The sequence below is a fragment of the Carassius carassius genome, chromosome 19 (genome assembly GCF_963082965.1).
Source record: "Carassius carassius chromosome 19, fCarCar2.1, whole genome shotgun sequence".
Classification (NCBI taxonomy): Eukaryota; Metazoa; Chordata; class Actinopteri; order Cypriniformes; family Cyprinidae; genus Carassius; species Carassius carassius.
The window spans coordinates 23,023,869-23,041,900 of NC_081773.1; the positions used below are offsets into that span (position 1 = coordinate 23,023,869).

An 18,032-nucleotide genomic window follows, 5' to 3' on the forward strand; every position below is an offset into this window, starting at 1 on the left:
GGACCTATTAGTTTATCTTTAAATTGTTTATAAATATCAATTGGGAGCCCATCTGGACCCGCCGCTTTACCGCCCTTCATTTTAAGAATAGCCATAGAAACCTCTTCTAACTCCAGCGCCCGATCTAGTTCAAGCTTGTCCTCTACAGAAATAGAGGGGATATCCAGCCCATCCAAAAATTCATTTTGAGTGGAGGTGCTTATAGGAAATTCAGCTTGGTATAGAGATTTATAAAATGATACAAATGCAGCATTAATCTCAGCCGGATCTGTGGTGATCTCTCCCCTCCCATTCCTAATTTGATTAATAGCTCTTTCTGAAGTTAATTTCTTAAGTTGCCAAGCCAATAGTTTACTGGGTTTCTCACCCTGATCATAAAAGGTTTGTTTTAGTCTTAATATACTATTTTCAGCTTTTCGTGTGGAAAGTTCCTCGTATTCAGCTTTTAAGGCTAATAATTTTTGCTTACTTTGTACGGATTTATCTATGTTTATTATTTTCTCTAAATCTCTTATTTCAATATCTAATTCAAGCAACTTTTGTTTATCTTTATTACATTTGGAACTAGTATAACTAATCATTTGGCCCCTAATAAATGCCTTAAAGGCTTCCCACCTAATGGCTGCTGAAGTTTGATCTGTGTTTATGGTAAAATACAGGTCTATTTTTTCACCAACAAATTTGATGAATTCAGAATTCTGTAGCCATCTAGGCTGTAAGCGCCATCTAGGGGGACCTTTATTTGTTTGAGATTCTATATAAAGTAATGAAATGGGAGAATGATCAGACAGAACCGCACTATCATATGTACAACTTTCAATATCAGGTAGTAAAGAAACTGAAATTAAGAAATAATCTATACGAGAGGAGGTTTTAGATAAAGAAGAGAAACATGAGTATTCCCTTTTTAAAGGATTCAATGTTCTCCAAGGGTCACACAAATTCAAATCTTTTATAGCTTGTCTGATTTTTTTTCTACCTTGAGAGTGAGAGCTATCTAATCCTGAAGAGCGGTCAAGCTCAGGGTCAAGTGTGCAATTAAAATCACCTGCTACTATAACCGTTCCGGATAGTGAGGCAATCAATAAGAAAATATTTTCAAAAAATGCAGGATTATCCTCATTTGGGGCATAAATATTAACCAAATTAAAAATTTTGTTCATATAAGTTCCTTGTATTATCAAATATCTACCAGCCCTGTCTTTAATTTCCTTATTTACTTGAAAGGGTACGGATTTATGGACCAACACCATAACTCCCCTAGAGTGAGAAGAAAAACAAGAAGCCCAAACCTGGCCTGGCCATCTTCTTTGTATCTTTAGGAGCTCTTCTTTAAGCAGATGAGTCTCTTGAAGGAATACTATAGAGGATTCAAGCTGCTTAATCCTCGTCATTACTTGCTTAAGTTTAACTGTTTTAATCATACCCCTTACATTCCAAGAAGTAAATTTAAGCTTCTCTATCTGGAACATTTTTATTTCACCTTAAGAAAATTATTCCGCATAACAGTAGTCTATATAGGAAATAGTCACTCGATGTGTAAGTTAACAAAAAGATAATCCAGAATAAGGAGGTAGTATACAAAACATTAAAACAAATTAACAGCGCAACCGACTGCCCTGAACACCCCCCCTTAGCTGTTATCCCGAACTGAACAGCCTGACAACCCCCCCTCCCTCTTTTATCACCTTGGGATATAGTTATGTACCCGCACCGTTCCATTGTAAACAAGGGAACGGTTAAACCAAACCAAGTGCTTATATAAAAAATAATAATAAAAGAAACCATAAAACAATCAAAAAATATGTGAATCCCCTGGCTTTTCGTGCGTCTTTTTACTCAAAAAATATAAATATATAAATAATAAATTAGTAAATAGGTTAGCGATCTCTTCAGATACATAAGAGTCCCCCATAATATGGCGTCGTTAGGAACACACCAAAACAATTAAATGGGGGATCAAATAAATAAAAAATAAAATCAAAACATCAGTGACGCCTCAACCACATACTAGAAATGCACTAGTAATAAAAGTGAGATCCGCCTACCCAGCTGAATTCTTGCACTAAAATTTAAGTATATAAATCTCTATATGCAAAGTCAATTGTGAACGACCCGGTAATCTGTGTGCTCTCTCGATGACCGGCGGAGTGGAGAAGGACTCTGGGCCCAACACCTCAGGTAGCCATCTCTCCAAGAAGGCGACCGCATCAGGATTTTCCACTTTTTCGGGAAGATTAACCAGTCTTAGGTTCGATCTCCGAGAGCGGTTTTCAAGGTCATCTAGCTTGTGAGAAAGAAACGCCAGACGCTTAACTACCTCCTCCATCTTGCCTCTCTCCGTATTAACTGTATCTTCCACGTTGCTAATACGTTCTTCGGCCATATCCATGCGCCCCGAGAAGTCCCTTACATCCTTTTTAACATCATGAATAGCGTTAAGAACGCCATCAATTTTTGTAGCAAAGTCACTTCTCATCATGTCCAACTTTTGAATCACATCTAAATTCTGGCCAGTGTTGGTACAGATTTCCTCAGTTAGGGGAGCGCTGCAAGCGTTATCTGTTGAGCTAGCCACACTCCTAGCATCCCACTCGTCATCTTGTTCCCTCAGTGGCGAAGAGTCCGATTTGTGCTTTATTTTCGATTTCTTCGACGGCATTTCGATTCTTAGCTCCCCTTAGAGAGTTAGTGAGATGAATTAAACTTGTATAAACAAAAAGACGGATAATGTAAAGGATTTTAGCGAATAACGCCAGGAGCTCACAAAAAGACATGCACTCAGCTCGAAGTCATAACCACGCCCCCTCTTATTAATTTATTTTAATAAATGACTTCATAATGTCATAAAATGTAAAAACACCTCCAAGTAAAAAGATATATAATCAAGTTCAGTAATCATTAGTGACGCACATCTCTACATATAAAAAATGCAGATCAGATGATTAACATGATTCATGTTAGATCACAAAACTACAACACTACGCAAATGGAAAGCTATTAACCCTAATACACAAACAGCAAGATCGTGGGTTTTAACATTACCCTAACGTTTCTTTTTAATCATTAAGTAAAAAAAAAAAAAAAAAAAGCATAATTTCTGTCTATGTTTTTTGAATTTATTGCTTTAAGATTATCTCTTAATACAGAAATGATTACAAAATAATAATCCTAAATGTGGTTAGGGAGTAGATTAGGGAATATTTTATGCAGTGTGAGGCAGAAAAATGCATCAATGAGAAATAGTTTTGAAAAGAATCAAGGTGAAACTAATCTAATTGCACAAGAGAAGCAGTCCTCTCTGGAATCGATATGAGAGAGTGAATATGGATCCCCATTGACCGCTGTAGCCCCAGCAGTCTCATGCTTCTGTAGTGTTACCTTTAATTAGAAATAAAGTATATGGGTTCCCAAAACACATCATGTAAGCACTAGTCCTGTCCTGCGAGAGATACAGTCATCTTGTCTGTATTTTGCATCTCTCCGCTCCAAAGACTCAGAGAATCTTATCAGAAGATGCAGGCCGGAGCTTATCTGAGCACAGTCCGAATTTGCTGTTTTGTTGTCTTCTGGTCTCCTTCCCCACACCTGCCGTGTGATTTCCCTGCTGTTGCATCCCCTGTTGTCACTGCATGACTGGAGAGAGCCACAGAAATCCAAATCCTCTTACGCAGACTGCACTCTGATTATAGAAATAGGAAGACAATGAAGCCCCAAGAAATGCCATGGCACAACAGAGAAGAGGACAGGCGGCGTAAGGGCACTCTGGGGAAAAGGCCATAAATCGAGGGCTGGTTCAAGTCAGGCAAAGATCTGAAAGAGCACCTTTCACAAAGCCAATGACAGAAACCTGTGCTGGCAATTTCAAACGGTCATTGAAGCGTAACACGTCAGCATTTACAATAGACAGGAAAGGCCAAGCAGAAGCAGAAGGGCTGCTGCTATCAGTTCAAACCACTTACCAAGTTCCATTCCATTCACAGTTAGCAAATGTAAACCTTGCACTCCAAGGTTGCAAACACCTCCAACAACCTCTACTTTCTATGTCTGTGGTCACAGAGGTTCCAACAACATGACAGAACGGTTCAGGCATCAGTACCTCTAAAATCACGGACCAATTAGGTTGAGGGAAACGCAGTGGTAACGGTCTGAAGTTAAGGAACAACATTGTTTTTCTATTTTTTCTTCTCAAGGTCCCCTTAAATGGGACCGGTGGTTAAACAACAGCACTATTACCCACTAGAGATTGGTTTCTGAACATGTTCTACAGACGAGACAAACAATCTCAAGACAATCACAATGGCTGGGTGAGTGGAAGGTAGACAATGGCTCTGTGGTACCACTCCTCTCAGGACAGATTACTGTAATTCCAGCCTAACAGGTTAGGACTTTGCATTAGTTTCTCAACATTGGACATGCAAGGATACACCATACCTGACATTAGCTCTTAAATCGTGCTGTTTTCAATGTCGACGTGGCCTATAAAATCCAAGAACCAAATCTGGTAACTATCGAAGCTGGTTTTATACAACAATAGGTGGAATTTACTAATGGCCCATTCACACATAACAAGTTTTTGCCTTAAAAACATGAGATGCAGGGCAGAGAGTTTTTTTTTTTTTTAGTTTTTTTTTTTTTAGTTTAACTTAAAAGCCATGTTTTAAGGACAGCATGTTGTTCAAGAGATGCTGCAAAAGTATGCAAATGCAGCAGTCATAGACATCATTCTAGCCCATGTGCACATAGAGAAACACTATATCAGCAGCTTCTTTGTGTTAATGGCCCCTGAATAAAATGATATCCCAACACCTCATGTGACCCAATATCTGAGAAAAGGTGATGCCAACACCTGTGAGGACCTCAGATGATACAAACTTTGAATAAATATACAAAACTGCCACATTTTCCTTATATTGTAATCATTGGGATCCCAACATGACTGCCTTAATTGTGTTCATTGTTTCTGCTTGAATACATCATTAGCTAACGGCATCATTTATATTATCATAGAACTATGTATTTCTGCTACATGGACATTACATTGGTATCATTAACAAATTATTCTTAATTTGTAATTCAGAAGCATGCATCTGCTGTAAAGCTGCTTCGAAACAACACGCATCAGGGAAAGTGTGATACAAATAAATGTAAACTGAAAAAAGGGCTTTATTGAAAAACTGATTTAATATCTGTTTTTCATACTGTGCATTGCAATATAATGCCTACATTTGTTTGTCAATATAAGATTACTGTAATAAATTTGTAGTGTTTGTTTTATACATAATTTATAATTAATAGTAAATACAAATAGAGCTGATAGTGATGCCAGTTGATTTAAAAATTCACAGTGCAGTACAATTTCAACACATTTTGTAGCTTTGCTTATTGGACTGAATACAAAACAGGTTTTTGCTGAAATACTGAGTGTGTCTGGCGAATTCGCCTCAATGTTTGTTGAACACATCTCCAGAAACCTAGTATTTCTTAGCTCAGCATACATGTGTCTGCAGTGATACGTTGATATCCTTGTAGATAGACTAGGCATGCAGGTGTGATTGTGCAAGCTTAGCTAAGAAAACAATAAAAACAGAACAAATACCTACACCCCCACAAAAAAAAAAAATCCATCCAAATTACATCCACAGATATCTAAACTTTATCTAAGACTTCTTGTTGTACCAGCATGCTATTGCTGTTGCTGGATCATAGATATGCTGGCAATGATTTTAGAGAGGATTGTCACGTATAACTTCCAAGGAAAAAAAAGAAAATAAAAAATAAGGATTTTCTCTGAAGGGAATAAGTATCAGGTTGCTCTCACTATGGTATTATATAACAACACAGCAACAGCTTTGAGTTTCTTAAAGTGGTAGCCATATCATGAAAAAAAGTATTTGATCTCTTGAAATAAAAGGGTTCAATGTAAACATATTTTAAAACTGCAAACTTTTCCAAGCCAAACAGACCACCTATTGAAAGGACGCTGCAAAAACTTCTCTTTCTGAACTTCCTCAACTTTCTGAAGTCAGATGAATACATTGACACTTGACCGCCTGCATTTGCACATCAATGATGCCTAATCAGTGGTCGGCAACTTGGACCGGCCAGTCGTGGTGAAGTAATATGGAGGAGGTAGAAAAGAAAATGTTATTATTCCAGTTGGCATATAACAAAAAGATATGGAGGTGTCTGATTATTTCAGTCTGACCTAAACTGTCTGTGTGTCACATTCAGGTGAGAATTGTTTTATGAACCTGCCACAATCTAATCCAGCCTTAGTAAAGAGGTTGCTATTGAAGGTCAGGGCAGCAACAACTATATTGGACCCAACAGCAAACCTGCCACAAACTGTGAAGGCTGTCTCTCATTTCACATGCACAGAGGGTGTTTCCACAGAATTTAAAGATACAGCAGCAAAAACAGCTAAGTAAAGGCATCTTTTTACATTGTTTACCTTAATTTTTAATTGAAAACAAGGACAAAAAAACAAAACAAATTAAAAACTATAATAATAGAAATAAATGGAAATAATAGTGGAAGTGTTGATTATATAATTATTTTTTCGATCTTTTCCCATCACATGAAAGGCTGCAGTGATGAGCATTGAGTAGACAGAGTCTGTTTATCGTGTGAATGTAGTGATCTCGTCATTATTGCAACATGTTTTCTCTCACAAAATGCTTTCACCACAACTAACACCACATGAATACAGTAAGAGCTTTGTTGTGCAACATAACAGCATCATTCATTATAATGGCAGTTTAGGCAAGAGTGCAGATATACTCGCGATGTGTGACAGCTCCGAAAAATAAAGGGAGCGTTCTTTGATCGCTCTCTGTAGTTAAATCACAATTTAAATAACAGATTTGTTTCATGCTACTAAGAGAAACAACGTGAAGTTGATCGTTTAGTCACTGGCTTGATTCACTTATGCATAAACAGTATTAAACGATTTAGAAAGAAAGTCTGTGTGAACTTGAATGATTAGCTACACATCAGAAATCACTGATCACAGATCAGGCATTAATGAAAACTGTTACTCACTGTTTGTGGCGGTGCTGTCGAATCCATATCATAAAAGTCTGTTTGTAACGCCTGTGCTGACATTGCGACTGAATTATATGTAAATATTTGGGTGGGCAAAGCAAAGAAAGGGGAGGTAACATTTCTCCTTATAACGTCACAAAGAGGAGATTCCAGATCAGCCCGTTTGAGCTTCCATTTTCTCAAAGGCAGAGAAAGATAGCAAAATCTCGATTTACACCGATTAAAATTTCTAGAAACTTAGGGACCATATACAGGCTAGGGGAACTCATATTAATGTTAAAAAACCTAAGAAAATGAAATTTTCATGTCATAGGACCTTTAAAGTGTAAAGTCTAATCTAATGGTTGTAAGTCCCATCCAGCAAGATGACTGGCCCCAACCCTGGTCATGCTCCACCATGCTAAATCATCTTAAGAGTATCATTTCCATGGTCTAGAATAGTTCAAAGGCATGTGTGAATCTACAGACCTCGTCACAGATCAGAGATAGAGGCCCCCAGTACGCCTCAGATGACACCACTGAACAGCCACCAGAAGGCATTAATTGAAAAACATTCATCCATCAAAGAACCTAATCTCAAGTTCGGCCAACACTTTCATTGTAGCAGGGATTCCATACCACTGCTTCAACATAAAAGAAGACTTAAAGGTGAGCTGTGGGACTTCCATACCATTGAAAACACATAAAGATGGATTTCGAGGTGTGCTATTGCTAATTGTTCAGCAGCTCTTATTGTAAATGCTATGCCACAGTGCCAGAAAAAACAAAGAAAAACAAAGACAGTACCTTGGTTATCCGGCTTTACAATTTACTGGTTGTTTGCAAATTATAGTGTTTTCTAACTCAGTGAACAAGGCCATTTGTAATTGCCATCTATTTCAACACTATGAAAAGAAAAAAAATTCTTGTCGCTTTGATGGCAAAGCATAAAATGACAAATCAAAATGCAACCTGAGTTTTTTCGGCAGCAATAAAAGGAGCTGGCCGCAGGCGATGTCTATATGAGCCATGGCTACCCTAACGTCCAAGTAGGTTTCATATATTATATAGAGCCCCCCCAGACATCAATTCCTTTTGCTTCTCATGAGGCATTATTCTGCAATTTTTGTCATGTCCCTCAGAGAGTCAAAACACATTGCTCTTACTCCATGGGCAAGGCAGTCATCGACATATCATATTCACTACAAACTTGTTCACTTGGTATAGAAAACACCTTTGTTCCATGGCTATGGAGAAGATTTTCGGAGTAATTTCAAGGTATGGCTGCACATTCTGTAGTGTGCTAGGAAACAGGAGGATAGAAATCTTTAAGAAATGAAAGACGTTTATCTCTTGCTATCTTCAGCATGCTCTATCACTGTCTGAAATGTGTGGATAACCCAATGAATAAGATAAAGGAAACAAAAACTGTAGATCTACAGTCTGAGCCTGTGTGATACACAGGAACAATGGAAAAACAACCGGACTCACAAGGCTGGGCGCTATGTTCCCAAACACTTTGAATTCCAGCAATGGACTTGTCAATAAATGGTGTAGAATGGTGGACAACATGCCTGGCCACATCATTCAACAAAAGACTAAGAATTGTTAATTTTATCAGCAATTAAAGATGACTGAGGTATGAACATGCCCTAAAAATATATGCAGGCTACATTTTGTGCCCTTAAAGCATGCTTTGATTCAGGCTTAGCCAACAAAAATATTGTCCATTTTTAGTCATTCAGCTAGCTATTTTCTGTAATATGATAGCAGCAGCTATTTTCAAAATAGTATCACCAAACATTTTTCCAGTTATTGCATTTTCTTTCATATATTGAGTTAGTTAAATAAGATTCATGACACATTTCACATGACTTGTTTCAATCCTTTTTAACACTTACAGCTCTCTCTGCACATTGAGGTGGGATAGGAAAAAAATATTCTAAGATTGACACCTTCAACAACTTCAAAATTAGACTATCTTTTAATCTGACAATCTAGAATTTCAAAGTAGCTTCCCCAACACGTGTACTGCAAGTGATTCCTAGAGAGAAGAGAAACATTGCTGTATTATCCCAGGAGTGAGAGCATGTACTGTGACAGACATCAGTGCTCACCTTGAATAGAGATGATGGGGTGCTCTAGGCGGGTACACTCCGGCCTTGTGTGGGGTGCTGGGGTGGGGGAGGGTTCTGTGGGGAGAGGGGGCCTCTGGGATAGTACAGCAGGAAATGGAAGAGTGATGAAACAGAGGATAAGGCCAGGCACAGCAAGGGAAGCCACGGCCCGTGGCAACACTGTCATGGTGACGGAGGCCGACCTCTCCTCTCCTCTAGCTGCCAAGGTGGGCCTCTGGAATGCACCTGTTGAGAGGGGAGAAAAAGATTCATGGTAAACATACTTTTCTAAGTTCATTTTTTTGCTATTTCTTTAAGGTTTCCATTTTTTGTATGTCACACATATTTTTACTACCGTATGAATTGAACAGTTTGGCAATATTGTACTTCTTTATGATTATGTCAAAGTTTTGTTGACTTGACAGCAAATGTGATTTGTCCTTACAACGACAGGTTAAGTATGTATGAACAAAAAGTGGTAAAAGAGTCTATTTGTTTTAAATTACTGGTTTTCCCCTGCATAATTACTCCACAGAAAGCTACTAATATTCCAGTTGCTTACTAATAATAGTAATTTAGGACTTGTGGTGTTCCTGGCTGTGTATTAGCACCTGCGGAATTGGAAAATCCTTCTCAAGCATCCTAACATTTTGTAAAGAGTGACTGAAGCGTGTTTTTAACAAGGTCCCTGATCTTTTGTCCAGCCTGAACTGTTCGTGCAGCACGGTACAGCCATGAATGTTTTGTGATTCAGTCACAAAGCAAAGCAGGCTTTGCAAGATGATTGAGGCAATGACATTGGACCCCACAGAAAACCCTAACAAAAACATGTAGCACTTCAAAAGCAGCAAGCTAGAACTTTCACCTTTTGGATAACAACAATTACATTAATATAATATAGAGGTAAGAAAATATCCAAAATTCATATACAATAACGGTGATGGCTGGGGCAGGGGAACTGGGGTAGGAAGCAGAAGTGGAGGGTGGTTTTTCTTAAAACTTTTTGTCAGTACGGTAAGTGGTGGCCCAGCTTGATCAGCATAAAACCCCTTAAGCACCCAGGCACTTCCGTCTCTTGCATATGTGGAGGAGTTTTAATATCATGGCTGATCTTATTAGAGGTGAGGCATGACATCTCCATCTCTATTCAGAGCATCTCCAGTGCAGTCATATTACAACACACAGCAGTTACCTCTGCACTCAGCTGCCCGTCAATCTCCTCACAGACCACGTCATATGCTAACTTCTCAAATCATAATGTGTCACACTTCAGCAAGCAAGCCTATGGACCTAGAAGACCAAGATTTAATTGAACACCCACATTGCCCTAAGCTTGAATCTAGTATCCTTCAGGAACCCATTAGCAAAAATAAGCCAAATTTTCTTATGGTCACAAATTCAGAAGGATAGGCGAATTTAAACTATATGCATTTATTTTACACCTAATACAATGCAATGCAATAAAACAAATTAAAAAAGGAAACTTAATATTTTCATGTTGATTAAAAAAAAAAAGTTATCACTAAAGGGTTAGTTCAGCCAAAAATGAAAATTATGTAATTAATGACTCACGTCGTTCCAAACCCATAAGACCTGCGTTCATCTTCGGAACACAGTTTAAGATATTTTAGATTTAGTCCAAGAGCTTTCTGTCCCTCCACTGAAAATGTATGTACAGTATACTGTCCATGTCCAGAAAGATAAGAAAAACATCGTCAGAGTAGTCCACGTGTAGTCAGAGGGTCAGTTAGAATTTTTTGATGCATCGAAAATACATTTTGGTCCAAAAATAACAAAAATTTAGACTTTATTCTGCATATGCGCGCACTTTATTTCACGAAAGGCTCGGAAGTTTTATAAAACTTCGATTGGATTATTCTGAAAGAGGAAAGTCACATGCACCTAAGATTCTTCGAGGGTGAGTAGAAGATGGAAGAATTTTCATTCTCGAGTGAACTAACCCTTTAACTTTCTTCTCACAGCAACTGTTGAATGGCTGAAAGATGCTTTATAAAACCAGCATCTTGTAGTTACTGCATCTACCAGCAGGGGCTAACTGGACTAATTAGCAAAACTTTGACCCCTTGGTTTGACCTACTAAAACTTTGTGGTAAACTAGTTAAGAAGCCATTTCAGGGACATCAACACACCGGTATTATATGCTGTGGGCAAATGCAGTTAAAAGTTGTGCACCAACAACATTAATGCTATTTCACTTTAGACATGATATATGGAGTTTATAGCCAGAGAGAAACCAGCAGCATATCACCATCTTTCATGCAGGACTAAAGTTAATCTTGTGGCACATAATATTATTTTGGTGTTTAAAAAACAAGATTGAATTCATGCAATCCACTGAGATGCACCAGGGGCTAATTTACAGTTTCACCATTGGATGAGGCAATCAATAATAAATTATTAGCTTGGTTATGTTGCAAATTACCATGATGCCTTCTCAATTATCCTTCTCGCAACAGCGGGTAACTAATTAGGCAAATGAACATGGCAACTGGCTTGCTATACAGTCAACCATCTGCATGAGACAGGACTGTTCACAACACATAACATCTCTAGACTGAAAAAACATCACAGTAGAGTGAACTAAATACTTGTTGACTTGTCAAGTTGGTTAAAATCTTAGCAGAGCAACTATCTAGAATACAAACGCTACAGAAAACACACACACATCCGTTTTTGCATCCAGTATCACTTGGGTCATGACTGTTCATTAGGGGTATGTAATAAAGTATTGCTGGGTGGGTATATTGGCACATGTGTAAAAGAAGTGTTTTAGCCTAGTTAGTATTCAAGAGAAATGAGAAATAGGGCAGAACATATGAAGGGAAAATGATTACTTGACCTTATGTTAATATTTCAAATGTGTATGCTTAGAAAGAGATAACCGGGTAATATCATAATCATCTTTGATGAATTCTCCTTAATGTTTTTTTAAATAAAAGAGCTTGAATTATTACGTAGATCAGTGGTCGACCAGTGTGGGCAGATGTTGATGTCTATGGCGCGCATGAATTTTAAATAATTTAATTAGGACAAAGATAATATTCCTTAATTAGAATGAAATATACTGAATTAATATTTCGAAACATTACATTCACCATTTTTTTGCAGTAATATTTTGAATACAAAATTCGCCCCAACATATTTATTGATCTTGCCAATCACATTCAGTAGAGCCAATGCAATGGGTAAATATCATAATTATCCTTGATAAAAAAATAAATAAAAAAAAAACACTTTGTAGTCTACCATACAAGTTTTTTTTAATGCTGAATAAATATACTGAATTAATATTAAAAAATAAATAAAAATAAAAATATTAGCCATTTTAACCAAAAATTTGTAAAAAATCTAAATCACAATTAATTCTCAAAAACAGTGATGGCTATTTGTGTTATTCAGTAAAGTAATAAGGAAGAAGAATGGATACTCTCATTTCTAAATGCCAGGAAGAGGAAAAACTAATAAAATACACTTTTCCTTTGATTCCAATAATCACAAACTAGAAAAAGTGCATCCTTTCATTTTGAGAGAATCAATAGCATGTTTATCCCCCATTATGCTAGAGCAACACCAATTTATGAAAAGACATCTACTCAGGGAGGTCATGTACACACTTTTGGCTTGGGATCTGAAATTTGTGGCTGGAGACGTGTGCTTTAATCAGCTGGCTGCTGAAGAGCTGCTGTGATGAGAAAGAGGTCAGTCTGAACCAGCTGCATTAAGCCCAAGAGACAAGGGGGGGGGGGGGGGGAGGACAACGTAAAAAAGCAAATCCACAAATGCAAGCAAGCAAATGTGAAGTTCAAAAGCAGTTGTTAATAATTTGCATCCCAACAGTGAGTCAACAGCTGTGAGCTAATTAGTCCCAATGCCAAATAGCGAAGGCGTTAAGGATCTACACAGACATGCCCGAGCACAAGCGCCACCTACACTAACAAATTAAGGCTCAAAACAGCTGGTGGCACTTCTAAGCTGGCCTTAGAGAGTGGGTTGAGCTGGCAGCACTTCTGAATGTGGTGTGCTCACCAAAGTGGTAGAAGAAAGATCAAGCCAAAGAAAGCACTCAAGACTCCTTTCCCTCTGGGATACTTGCAAAATGGCCCATTGCACTTTATGGCCATCTAGCTATTTTAGTTTGTGGGAAAATAAAATACCCATCTGGGACACTTCGCTAGATTTCACAGGAGTAGTGGACAATCTGAGTGGATGGTCAATTATCCGTGGACTGTGTGCACTTGGCTTAAGGAACTTCCCTTGATTAGACTAATGAATGCACATGCAGTGCTTCTGTCAGTAGCATCCAGATCAGCTGGGATAACATGCACCCAGCAAACTACCCAGGCCCCTAGCATATATCCATGGAAACAGACCCAACTAACGAACATGTCATTAACACCATCTAACAATTGCGAAAGATGCCGCAGGTTTGTTCGCCACCTTACAGGCAAGACAGACCCCTTGTGAGACAAGAGAGCAGGTATAACCAAAGAGCTAACACAATCTCTCCTAATGAGCACCGCTTCTTCATTTAACACCTCATCAAATGACAGTGATGTCAGACGGGGCCATCAAGATCTGTCAGCAAGAGGGAATCACACACTGGTGCCTGGAGGCAGATTGTAAGACATCAACAGCAGTTTCTCATGTGCCTCCTGTGCTGCCCATCTGACAGTAAGATGAACAACAGAACATAATCAGCTCTGAGCACACACAGAGTAGTAACACTGAGCTGTTGCTCCAGACCAAACCTATGAAAAACCAGCATCAGTTATTAAATCATCAATTAAACATTATAAATGTATTACCATTAAAAAGTTTGGGGTCGGAAAGATTTTTTTTTTTTTAAGGAACTCATACTTAATGCATCCTCGCTAAATTCTTTTGTTCAGCATAGATGCATGAAGTTGATCAAAAGTAACAAGAAAGTAATTTATAAAGTAACAAATTTAAAATAAATCCTGTTTTGAACTTTTAATTCTTCAAAGAATCCTGAAAACTCATTTGTATCAGTTTTTCAAAAAATATTAAGCAACACAACCATTTTCAACATTCACAATATAAGAAATATTTTTGAGTACAAAATCAACATATAAGAATTATTTCTGAAGGATCATGTGACTTCAACTTAAAGCACTTTCAAGACCACGATGTGGAGACCAACACAACAACAAAGAACAACAAAGAACACATTTTTGAAAAAAATGCAGCTAGGCTTCTTTTGAGAATGTTTTAAAAAATCCCACCAATCCCATACAATAATCTATGTATTCCTGTACATTTAAATGTAATTAATATATTAATTTTAAAAAATCTAAAAAAATTATACAAATAAAAAAAAAACTTTGCTAATGAAGGAAATATTTCTGGGATGATAGTATGCACAGGGGGCAAGAGTTTAAATTCATTGTCATTTCCCATTTGTTCTGAAATTATAATAATAATAAAAAATGTATATTCCTTTTTCATGAAGGGGACTAAAGATTGAAATATTAATGCTACTTGCATCACACAAAGCACAGTCTGTGGATTACTAGTTTTTAATGTGGATTTTGATGTAAAAAAAACATTAAATTAAATATAATGGCTGTTGCTGGTGTTGCTGTGCTTCCTAAAAATCATTCCCTACCATTCATGCCATTAACTTTCATAGGCACTGACAAATAATTGGATGACATCGGTCTATGGCAGAAAGAATGCAGAATGAACCTGCATGACTTTAAATAATGTAAAATCACTGTGATGCAACAAGTCTCTAAGCAGAGCAATAAAAAGGACATAGGCTAGTGGACTCTAGCATTCCCTTCCATTGGTCCCAAATAATAAAAAATAGGTATCTGAATTACTTTATTACCACTCTTTCTCCTGGCAGCACAGAGCTCCTATTGCACCATCTTTTGGCCTGTGAGCGGGGCATAAGCTTGGTTAGCTGGGTCATATTCTTGCAAAAATGTATCCAATAAGTACATATCGATCCCTCCAAGAGTCCAAGTTTAAAGGTGAGCCTTCCACATTACACGAGCTGTTGCGCTGCCAGCTGTGTTGATCTCTCTGGCTGTAAGTCATATGGCTTTGGCAGCAGTAAACCCTCAAACACCCCTGTGCTAAAACCTCTCCTCACAGCACGAGGCCTCCCATAGCCTAATCACACAACTTTCTGCACTTCCTAACTTGAAAAAAAAAATGTCTACTGTCTATATTTAGTTGATACAGAAAAATTAAATTAAATAAAATAGAAAATTGAAAGCTAAAATAGCTTAGCTATATTTTGGTGGCACAGGCCACATTCAAGCCATTATAAAATATATACACATTTATTTAATGTACTGTATTAATATTAATCACTTTAAAATGTATATTATTTCAATGTAACAATGCATTACAATTATACAAATTTATTATAAACTAGTTATTTAATTATATTAAATCACATCATTCAAATTCTATACTGATGCAGAAAGTAGCAATGCTGTTTAGCAAACATAAACAAATAAACACTTGTCCCAGTCTTGCTAGGTACTTCATGTAAATATTTACAACAGATGGGGAGAAAAATAATCAAAATGTTAGCAGTATTTTAGGTGGAACCATGTCTCATGTCTCCTCCAGTAATTTCTGCCTGTCCAGGCAAAGTTGATTACCTCTTATAATATTCTCCAGGTTTAGCATCTTGTGTGCACTCATAAGTCCTCATAAATACTAAATGTATGAGAAATCAATCATTTAGGTGGCGCATTATGCCGAGGTTGCCTTGTCATTAGCTCCAACACCACAGGAATGCTGATGAGGGCCAGTCGAGCACACAAAGCTATTAAGGCACCCACCAGCTCAGATCCTGGGAGGTCTCATTTGCAGCGGAGGGTTAAGAAACACCTGTTTCTCAATTAGAATAAATATACAAAAGGAGATCTGCAAAGTAAATGGTATACCGTCAGCTCATTGTCTCTAAATTAAATGGGTTTCTGGGAAGACAAATACAATTGTAAGTGTTTCACACTTGTCATTTTCTCTTTACATCATTTTAAGGCCCAATAGAAGGGAATGGAAAACAAATGGAAAAATATTTGCAGTTTAAACGCTTATTATGTTTGTGGAAGTGTTAAATAAAATCTCTTTTGGGGATTCAGAGGAGTCAATTCGCATATAATGCCATCTCTAAAACCCTGCTTCCACCTGGAATGCATTTGGACGATCACAGGTAGACAAGGGAGATACATTACTGTTTACACTTGGTTTTAAAACCTCTTTCGTCCACTTTCATGATGTCTTTGAGCGCCGGGTGTATTTATGGTTTATTTTGGGGCTTTTTCTACAAAATAAGCTTGCACAATTTACATGAAAATGCAAAAGGAGACCATGGAAAATGATACAGAAATCAGGAGCTTTCATTTGTATTCTGATAGCCACAAAACTATGCAGAACGTTGTGGGTTGTGTTAAAATTAGGACTGGTAAAAAAAAAAAAAAAAACTGTGCTTTTTGTGACATTTCATCTTCAAACATGATGATTTCAAATGGCAAAGTTTAAATCCACTCTGGGTAGTGTGTTTCAACAACACATCCCGTAATGTTTAAGAACTAGAGAGGAGGTGGTTTTTGTGGCTGTTTGAATGCATTTTCGAATATGTCTGGAAGTGGTCGAAAGTGGACAAGCTCAAAACATTTCAGACCACATTTACCCCTGAGTTTACCGTCGTCCACCTGTGATCAACAAAAGCGAAGCAAGAGAGACATGGACTCCCACTGTAACTCTACCCACTGGTGTCATTGTTGAACAAAGTTTCTTTAGAAAAACGAATGATGTAAAAGCTTTTGTAGCACAAGTTTTTTCTCATCCAATTTTTTGAGGAGGCATTGCCTCTCTTGTCTACTCTGAGGAAATGCCCTTAAATGTAAACAGGGCATAAAAAGGCAAACCATCAACTCCGCTTCAAAAATTGCATCTCAGTTCACCCCATGCTCCAGATCTAGGCTCACTTCAGTCAGGGTTTCATTGAGCATGTCTAATTCTTAAAATCCTAAGTCACACCAAATCTCTTTAATGCCTGCTCTAGTATGCCCTACCAGAGCCATTAGAAGGACAAAGGAGGCCCTGAAGGCAGGGGAATGGAGGTCTGCACGGTTAATGAAGGAATGACTGAATTCAGAGTGAAATGGAAAAGAGCTTCATAAAGGACCCATTTGGTACTAGAGTGAGGGGTGGGTCACGGCAATCACAGAGCAAAGTCACTCGTCTCACGCATGAGTGTGCCCGGTAAATCGCCGGGAGGCCATCCTCCTTGCAAGCCTTACGAACAGCACAGAAAGGATAATCAGACTCGGTTGATAGGCCGATACTTCAGGCGTGTCTTGGAATGTATCTGATAACGTATCAAAGCTCCATTCAAGGAAGTGGACACATCAGAAAGAGTTTTCATGGCTTCGGGGCAGGTTGGCATCTGTAACGATGCAATTTCACACCTATCTGGGATTCTTGCACAAAGAGCCGAGCTACTGTCAATAACGTAGGTGTTTGGAGAGCGTATCAGCTTTTTTGACTGTATCTCTGAGCTTCTACATGTGTTGGAGTAGCACTTCAGAAACAACGCACTAAAGCTTGTTGGCCGCGTGTCAATGTGCGCAGACGAAATTAGGTTACAACAATGGCAGAATACGGAGTTCGCAACTTTACGTGAGAGCTCCATCCAAGTCCTAACAAGGGTCTTGACCATTAAGCTGAGTGGCTCTTTTTCATTATTGTGGCTCAAGATACGAAGTCACATACACACACACACGCATATACACAACACATCATTTGTCATAGCTGTGAGACAGTTCCATTTGGTGTGGGCCAATTGGGCTAGTGGTGTCTGGCAGAGTGAGAATGTAATCT

The 18,032-nt window shown here is 38.0% G+C and overlaps 1 protein-coding gene across 3 annotated transcripts in view; it reads right to left on the reverse strand.

The window, feature by feature from the left end:
* The window catches only part of LOC132095400 (semaphorin-5B-like), a 143,400-nt gene that overhangs the window by 69,526 nt on the left and 55,842 nt on the right, over nucleotides 1-18,032 (reverse strand). For all 3 annotated transcript variants that reach the window (XR_009422441.1, XM_059500336.1, XM_059500335.1), the window contains exon 3: nucleotides 9,144-9,389. Coding sequence is in view for 2 of the 3 variants with exons in the window: in XM_059500336.1 (XP_059356319.1) it covers nucleotides 9,144-9,330 (187 nt within the window). In the remaining variant the exon portion in view is untranslated. The remainder of the gene's footprint in view (nucleotides 1-9,143; nucleotides 9,390-18,032) is intronic.